Source organism: Pyrus communis, chromosome 1 (genome assembly GCF_963583255.1).
Source record: "Pyrus communis chromosome 1, drPyrComm1.1, whole genome shotgun sequence".
NCBI classification, from domain to species: domain Eukaryota; kingdom Viridiplantae; phylum Streptophyta; class Magnoliopsida; order Rosales; family Rosaceae; genus Pyrus; species Pyrus communis.
In genome coordinates, this window is record NC_084803.1 from 3,696,882 (window position 1) to 3,705,992 (window position 9,111).

Here is a 9,111-nt window from a genome sequence, read left to right on the forward strand (position 1 = left end):
TAAATTTACAACTAGTATCCGACCACCACATTTAGGGAATACCTTTTGGACAATTATGAGACCCAATGATACAATCCTACTCAACCCTACGATAATCTACCAATGTAGGATTATGTCATAATTTTTAAAATGGTTGAAAACATTTTTATGAAATTGTTTTGAGAATCAATCTTTACTAAAAATACTAGTGAATTCTGAAAATGTACTTGAACTACTTTCAAAGTATATAACTAGTATTTCTTGTAAGAAGCACATTAAGCATTCTTGGAACTCATAAACATTTTCTTTAAAAACGTTTTCACTCAGGGTTGGTATGAGATTGTGATGTTTAAAAAAAAAGAACAGCTTATTAAAAAATCTGGAACATTAAATGTGTTTGGTAAAATAAAATAAAAATAAAAAATTTGTTAAACTAATGTCAATGAAAGTACAAAAATATAGAAAAGCAAAAACACCGTCTACCATGCTTTTAAAAAAGTTTTTATTTTTTCAAAGCATAGTAATCAATGCTCATTTAATGAACTTTTTAAATGGCAAGTATACCCCACAATTTTACAAAATTATAATCTTTGTCCCTACATTATTGTCTTTGACAATAATTATATCATATTAAATATTTTATCTTCTTTAATCATTTAATATATTCAAAAAAATTTATATAAAAGTTTAATAAACACTCAGACATTGTTTTTTTATTTATTAAAAACACTGTTACGGAAAAAAAACTTACCAAATATTTAAAAATTTTATTTTACAACTGTTTATTCTTACAAAACAGTATAAATAATTTTATTAAAAAACACAATAATACCTAACTAGCCCTCAGATGCCTGTAAATAGTGTCTAACAAAATAGTCTTATCAAAGTGTCTTTCAATACTCACATCTCAACTTAAAATACGATCCATATGCTCAAACCAATAATGGACAATGGTGGCAAAACCGACGCTCAAGATTCAACAATATAATTTGGTCAAAAACCGTTCCCACAATATTTAAGCCCGGTTTGTACACGGTCTATAATCGACAGAGCAACCGGATACTACGGACAATTGTCTGATAACTTAAATCCACGACCCCGGTTAAAATTTAACCACAGTTAGCTCACTTTGATTACATCTACGTGACCCGAACCAAAGCGCCATCGAACCGGTTCACCAGAAAATAAAATAAAAAATAATTAAAAATAGAAAAGACAAAAATAATTAAAAATATTAAAAAAAAAGGGTACAAAAGAGACGGAGGGTGAAGGGTCTGAAGCCGCGAAGGGAAGGGAGCGCATTAAGACGTCGTAACGGGGTTTAAAAGAGACGGAGCTGACGGTTTAGGAGAGGAAGATGCGGGAGCCGAGCCGTTGGATGATGGATCGAGGGTGGAGAAAGCTCAGCGTTGGACGTTTGATGTGTGACGGAGAGAGTGACGGGCTCGGTATAAATACTGGGTTTGAAAGGCTAGAGTGCATTTCGTTCCATTAAAAAACCAGAAGAAAGCACGAAGCTTTCTCTCTCTAACTCTCTCTCTCTCTCTAGAGTTTTAGCCTTCGAGTTTCATTTGCTTTTTGAATTGGGAATTCAGATTCGAATTCGTAGAGCTGGCCTATGTGAATGTAGAGGATCCAATCGAAGCTTTTTTTCTGAGTCTGCGAGAGCTTGGAGAGGTTTGAATTCTGAGAACAGAGGTCCTTTTGTGCTGCTTTAATGGAATCTAAATTCAGAAAATTGACTTGGGTTTTTGTTTTTCTGGTGGAATTTATGTTTTGCAGATACATTCCAAGAGTTTCCGAAGTAGAATTCGATTGCGATTTTGATGGGTAATTTGCAAAACCGATATCATTTCACTGGAATTTGCAGAGAAATTCGTCGTTTTGCTTTGTTTCCCTGTTCTAATTCATAGTTTGGTTTTGCTTTCGAATTCTCAGGCTCATTTCGAAGAGATTCGACCCGTTTTCTGAAGAAATCTCAACTAGTTTTCTGAGAGTATCAGGGAGACGAGCTCTGAATTTCGATCGTTTCGTCGATTTTTGGGTGTAGATTTGCATTTTGCGGTCTCAAAGGCCGAGCAGAACAAGATTTCCCAGAAAAAGCAAAACTTCAACTTCAAGTTCTGGATTGTAGGTGGTTGAGAAATCTGAGCATTACAGGTGAGGATTCATTTATCCGTTTCATAGATCAGAGTTGAAACCAAAAGTCTCCGCCTTTGATCTTACTGGTGGATTCCATTTCAACCCGTTTTTTGAGTTCATCGAATCTTCTCATCTTTGAACTCCATTTTCGTCATCTCCATCGAGTCGAAGCAATCTGTTTGTTTCTATGGATTCTCAAAAGGACATACTTCTACATCATAATATATGCTTTTCCCATTGAAATTCCAAGAGTTCTCTCTCTCTCTCTCTCTCTCTCTCTCTCTCTCAAAATCTCAATCTCTCTGCATCTTCTAATTGAATCCATCTTTCGGTTCGAATCTTCTCTCAAATTTCGCATTCTGGGTTCTGTCAGTTTTCTGCAACTAATACCTTTGTGTTGGTGAAGATTTTATTTATTTATTTGTTTATTGGTTTATTTATTTTTGTGCCGGGTCATTTCCATCGACCGTCCTTGAATTTTTTCAGCATTCAAAAGAAACGGCCCTCTCTTTCAATATCCACCAACCATTCGAGTTTTTTTCTAGCCAGTTCGAACTCCGATGTTTATGTTCTTCTCCTGCCAGTTCGAACTCCGATGCTTATGTTCTTCTCCGCCATCAGTTTTTTTAGAAATTGAAACACCAGAAGAAGTAAAAAACTTTCTGTTTGTTTCCCGGGAAACTGAGAGCAAAAAGAAAACGAACAAGGCAAGAGATGAAACTGCGCAACATCTTTGTCTCCCCAGTTATCAAGGATCAAATTTTAATGCCTTGTCCTTCCCCTACATTTTCTGGATCTTCATCTTCTCCATCTATTTGGATAAACTCGTTCTTTTTAATTTGAATTTTTTTTTCTGGGTTCTTGCAGTTGCAGACAGCCAGCCACAACCCAATTCCAGATTCTCGTTTTTGCCTCCTCTGTCCTCTTTTAATTTTGTTTAACCCCGGTTTAAAATATAAAAGTACGATTTTAACCTAACCGCTGTAATTAAATGCAGATGGAAAGGGACTGTACCAGCAGTAGAGATAGAACCGGCGGGGATGCATCCGCCTCCGCCGAGGTTGCGATCCGACACCAAACGACGTCGGACTTCGTTTTGCAGTGGGGGAACCGCAAGCGCCTCCGGTGTATGAAGATCCAGGTCAAGGAGAAGGACGACTCCAGCGGCGCCCCGGTTACCCGAACCACGGTCCGCGTTGATCGCCGGGTCGTTCGACCCGATGAGGACTTGGCCAATCAGCCTTCCACCACCGTTAATCAGACGAGTAACGGGTATTTGAATCTCCGTCAACGGCCGTTATCTCCGCAGCAATCGCTACCTCAGCGTATTCTCAGGTCGGTACTCTAACTCACTCACTTACCCTTTTCCTTCGCCCGACGTCGTTTAGGTTCTCTTGCTCTTTGCTAATGTGTAGTTTCGTCGTTTAGTGAGGTGTGACCATGCTGGGTTTTGTCGCTTCAACTTTGGTTTCTAGCCTTGTCTGAGAATGATTTATATGAAATGAATTCATCGTTATTTGTTAATTCTAATAGCACAGTCAGATCATTAGGTTTTAAATCACTCAGTCTCGGCGTCGAGATTTTAGATTTGTGAGAAAATATTCGAATACTTGATCTTAAGCAAGTGTTTTGTTGCTCTGATTTATCAAAGTACAGTCAAGGTTATCGACGAAGTTCTACTTCTTCTGACCAAAAAAAAAAAGAAAAGGATAAATGGAAGCTTGGTTCGACAATTAGATCAAATAGATAGTTAGACACTCTAAACGAAGAAGGGGATCTCATTATATTGGGTGACCAATTTAAGTACAACTCTTAATGCATACGGCTCGAGTGGCCTAAACGGCCAGCTCAACTGCTGCCCAAGTTGTCTCCTTTATATGAGTGGGATTGGATAGTGTTTATGTAGGATTGGATAAGGCTAGAGAGTAAGCACTAATGATCTTTTTGTCCCGCACCACATGTTTTATATTCCTCTGGTCTCATTCATTTAATTATAAACGTTCTGCTTTAAGCATGTGTTTAATGTTAAGTATGTGTCTAATGTGTAGTTTAATGAAGTTTTTTAGAGGATTAGGACTTTAATTATAGAATTGGGGCTGGATCTGTTGTGGAGGTTTTTATGTTGACCCACTCTCCAATTGGTCAGGTGGGGGTGCAGAGATGGGTAAGTTCCGGAAGGAGAGAGCTCATGGTAAGTACGTGAGGCCGCCTTCTTTCCTTGTCTTTCTAGAAAACCTAGTAGCTGAATCACTATAAATAGATTGCTCATGTAGTCACAACTGACTTTGTGCAACAGAAACACACATCACGAAATACTAAATATAGAGAGAGAAAGAGAGAGAGAGAGAGAGAGAATCTCGAGTCGCGCAAGGAGCGTTTACACCCTCTCGTATCTAAGGTAAGAGTTCGACTTCTGCTCTTCTCATGCTTTAGATCTTAAATTGTGAAACCGATTCTATCGAGTAATTTAGGGGGATCAAGTCATAGTATCGGTGAGTTGTGTTCTGAGTGCAATGAACTTGATTTGAGTTTTAGCTCTAGGAATGACGTGCACGTGGATAGTTCTGAGCCATTGATGTCAAGCGTAGCTGCTCACCGCATCAATGGTCGGAAATTACTCACGCGTGCTCCGTCCCAATACCTTAGTGTCATTGATTTATTACCATAGGAATTGTTGAAGCTGATTCGATCATAAATCTGGTATGATATGTTTCTTCTTTCCTTGCTTTAAACCATTCAATCCGGTTATAACATGTAGCAGGCGTATTCCTACTGTGATCATCGGAACCTCCACTCCATCGTTTAGCATGATTGGCATCCGTTCCACAACGACCGGCACCCTGATTCCACGGCCTCATTGGAAAAAAGGAACGGGCAATTCCCGTTCCACGTGTCCATCCCATAACCGAATTCCATCGACTACCCATCATCAGCCGTCCGATTGGATTAGGCAACAGGTCGGCCTCTGTCTACAGCCGACACGTGTCCTTAACCCTCCAAAAAGGCACCCTCGATCCAACGGCCGAAAACCAGCCGTAGAACCAGCTGGCACGTCGCTTTTCCGCTCTCTCTCTGTGAAATGTATTATCTGGTTTTTTATTTATTTAAAAAATAAATGAAAAAACTAACAACTTCCCACCATAAAAGCAAAACGCAAAGGTCCCGCAACGAAGCCAAACACCACGCTTCATTTTCTACGCCAAAAACCCACAGAGTTTCTTTCACTAGCCTTCTCTCACCCACCGATCTAGATCGACCGAGGTCAATCTCGTAATTTGACGCACCCACGTCAAAATTTTACTTTCTCATTTATTTAGTTTTATTTTTTTTGCGAAAATATCATTTATTATGTTCTATCTATGTTTTTATTTGATTTTATGATTTGATATCTGGTTCCGCAGAAACTCAGAGATTACGAGCGCTGCTGCCATGAGAGGCCAGACCAACGGCGGAGGAGGAGGGGTGAGGGGAATTACCTCGCCGGACAGGGGTGCGCACGATAAGAAAAACCACCACCACCACCACCACCACCATAATGAGATTAATCATCACAACAAGTCTGCAGCGTCTTCGGACACGGCGCACGATAGCAAGAAGGGCGGGTCTTCGTCGGGGAGCGGAGAGGCGGCGGCGGGGGCACCGATGGTGTGGCCGCCGAAGTTCGTGATTGCTTTGACCAATAAAGAGAAAGAGGAGGACTTCATGGCGATTAAAGGGTCCAAATTGCCTCAGAGACCAAAGAAGCGTGCCAAGTTCATCCAACGCACCCTCAATGTAAGCTCTCTCTCTCTCTCTCACTCAGTTTTTGATTTAATCTTTGCTTAATTAGTTTCCTTAATTAATGATTAGGGATTTAAGTAGCTTTGAACACCATTGCAAAAACCTAGTTTGATTATTAGTTGCTTGATTTAGGAAAAAGTCAATTTGTCAAGGTAAAAAATTTGGAACTACGTCGCGACATTGTTTTAAGTTAATCACATAGTGTTACATATATATATTTTTTCGTAACTATACGTGATTAACTTGAAATACGAACCTCAGCATTAACGAGGTCTATTCAACTCCTTTTCGGATCTTTAGAGTTGTGTTTTTGGCTAGAAATTTACATTGCTTGTTGTGATTGGTTTGTTATTTTGTATATGCAATTTGTTGTTGTCACAAAATGTGGACTAGGTCTAGATTAGTTGAAAGGAAAAAAAAGACATAAAGTTGGCACCGGTACAAGGTCATCGTTGCATATCGCGTCAATAGAAGAAAAAAAACATGTTTGAGTTTTGTTCAAATGGTGATGTTGCATTGGCACTAGAGACGTCATTTTAGCAGTGTATGTAACCTATAAATTATTCTCGTGAGACCGATTAATTTTTATTGATGACACGTTATATAATTTAAAAAAATATCTACTTAAAATTTTATTTTTATTTTTAGTTTTAGATAAAAAGCCAAACGAGTGTGCTAAAGTGACAGCAAGAACCAGACATACACGTGTCCCAAAGACATCATCTATACCTAATTCATCCCCCAAAGTTTCTTAGTTGTCCAAGTGGAATGACGAATTATTGGTTTTGAGGCTTAATTTTTTTGTAATATCTAATATTAATTAAATTGTTAAATAATATGAACGTGGCAATAGTTGGTGGTCGCTTTTCGGTGGATTTCATGGGAAATAGGTGCTCTTCATATATCTTCCTTCAAAATTTATGGATGAAAAGAGCCGAATTTTTGAAATTAATCAAACGGTAAAAAATTATTATAATTTTTTAAAAGTTTTTACTAATTTTTCTGTTTTAGCTGTTGGATCAAATTTTAAAGGCTTGAATCATTTGATCATGGGTTTTGGGGAAAGAGATCCGGAGAGGATCTCTTTCCGATTTCATGGTGATTGGGCGGTGCATTGCCTCCCACTTGTACGCATGTGATTTAGTTGGTATTCGATTTTTAAAAACCAGTGGGCCCTTAATAAATGTTCTTGTGGTAAATATGGTTCATGTGGAGGGCATATTCGTACTTTCGTAGTCATAATTTTGTTGGGTGGCTACGTGAGGCTTGGACCGCACTGCCAAGTGCCAACTACAGAGAGAACAAAAACGCACTATTAATCTGTTTTTCGATTCCAAGCAGAGAAAAGTGCTTATGAAAAAAGCCTATAGTGTTTTTTCCCGTTACTTAAAGCAAAAGCCAACCCTTTTGCCTTTGTCCATAAAATGTAATGATTAATCTAATTCTTTCCATTATTTTTCTGCATTTATATTTAAAAGCTTGTGAGCCCGGGAGCATGGCTTTGTGATCTGACGCTGGAACGGTACGAGGTCCGGGAGAAGAAGATTTCCAAAAAGGTATTCAATTATTTTGAATTTTAAGCAATTTTCATCAATTTTCGGGTGAAAGTAGGGTACGCGGTGGTTAGGCCACTCTCACAAATGGTCACCAAATATGGGTATGTCTGCATTGGAAGATATACCTACTTAGGGTTGGATGGTACACAACGGGGCATGTTTCTTCGTGAGAGTGCCTTTCTAAACTCTAATCTCGTTGGTCGGGCTGCCCTACTCTAATTTTCTCGTTTTCATGCATTATAACTAACTAGTTATTACTTTTTGGATGATGCAGAGACCAAGAGGGTTAAAGGCAATGGGCAATGTGGTGGAGTCTGACTCTGAATAAAACGAGTTTTAGTAAAAAAAAGATAGAATTATAGGGTTTGTGTTGATGACGAAGATGACAAGGTTGAGAGGATCTTAGTTTTCTTCTTCTTCCTTTTTTGCCTTCGTTTTGAAGGGATGAGAAAATGTTAGAACTCTGTAAATCTTCCACCTTTCAACAATCTGAAATAATGAACGGATTTGATTTCCGTTTGTGTATACTGTCTTTGTTTTTACGTTCCGTCCAATGTTCCGAACAACACGATCACGAACGAATGAAAATTTACCCTTTGCGAAAGCGTTATTGAGATTTAATTCCCCCAGTTATGAAAAATGTTACCCGAGGAAATACAATCGTCAATTGTGGTAACTAATTGTTCGATCTATTCTTAACCCAATGGTAAAAAAGAAAAATGTTCTTTAAACTTTTATATCTTTCCTTTATCGTTGGATTAAGATCGAAAAATGTAATTTCCTTTAACCTTGAAATTTAGGAGACTGACAATGCATAATTAACTTGATGACAATAGTTTGGTACAAAATTCATTACAAAATATTTATGATTCGTTCATCTGTGTGAATCAAATCTAATCTCCTCTAACCAAGTAGAAACAAAATATGGACGAATTCATCATTGCATCGAATTGACAACTTCGATAATAATGCTCAAATGGATAACGGGGAGTCTACGCTTTGGTGGGGTGAGTGCTCATGACACTTGAGTCATAGTGCTCATGGACAATGGAATGCATTTCAGACTTCACCATCCGAGTGGAAACCCGGACTCCATCGCTCCCTAGATGCCAAGATTTTTTTTACATCGTCACGTAATATTATTATTCTGTCAGTTATAATATAAGCATATGAATATAGTAATATATCTCATTTTAAAAATAAATACATAATTATAATTTAAACAAAATAATAATACCATGGGACGAAATTCTAGATATAAAAAGAATCACATACGTGCTAATGATATGATGATATTAGTTATCTGAAAGATACATTTGATTTGCAGTTGTTAAGATAATGACAAGCGAAAAAAAAAACACAGAGAATTACGTAGACATTAGCAAATTGTCAATGTCACATTACGTTTTATATGGCGTCTCTAATTGGCATTTTTTACGTGATTAGGAAGACGTGTAAGTAGTAATTTATTTCTAAACGCAATATACACTTTCAACGGTAGGGTAACCAATCAACCGCATTAAACTATGTGAAGGTGAGAAAACATGAGTCATTTGGTGGTTGACGAGAAATAAACAGGGGAGTTGAATAATGAGTCCGTTCACATTTACAGTCATAATTCATCATCATTGTCATTAAATTCTTAATCTGCTTT

At 37.9% G+C, this 9,111-nt stretch overlaps 1 protein-coding gene across 1 annotated transcript; it reads left to right on the plus strand.

Moving 5' to 3' along the window:
- The first annotated feature begins 1,302 nt into the window (after nt 1-1,302).
- LOC137716001 (uncharacterized) lies at nt 1,303-7,982 on the plus strand. Its single transcript, XM_068455392.1, has 7 exons — nt 1,303-1,656; nt 1,762-1,809; nt 1,918-2,139; nt 3,119-3,456; nt 5,523-5,895; nt 7,380-7,457; nt 7,732-7,982. Exons 4-7 carry the CDS (start codon nt 3,119-3,121, stop codon nt 7,783-7,785), a joined length of 843 nt encoding a protein of 280 aa, XP_068311493.1. The 5' UTR covers nt 1,303-1,656; nt 1,762-1,809; nt 1,918-2,139; the 3' UTR covers nt 7,786-7,982.
- Nucleotides 7,983-9,111: the final 1,129 nt, after the last annotated feature.

Bases quoted from the DNA above. Each gene is read 5' to 3' on its own strand.
- LOC137716001 (XM_068455392.1), top strand. From the start codon at position 3,119: ATGGAAAGGGACTGTACCAGCAGTAGAGATAGAACCGGCGGGGATGCA. The intron at 3,457-5,522 runs GTCGGTACTCTA...CTGGTTCCGCAG, and splicing joins CTACCTCAGCGTATTCTCAG to AAACTCAGAGATTACGAGCG. The intron at 7,458-7,731 runs GTATTCAATTAT...TGGATGATGCAG, and splicing joins AGAAGAAGATTTCCAAAAAG to AGACCAAGAGGGTTAAAGGC.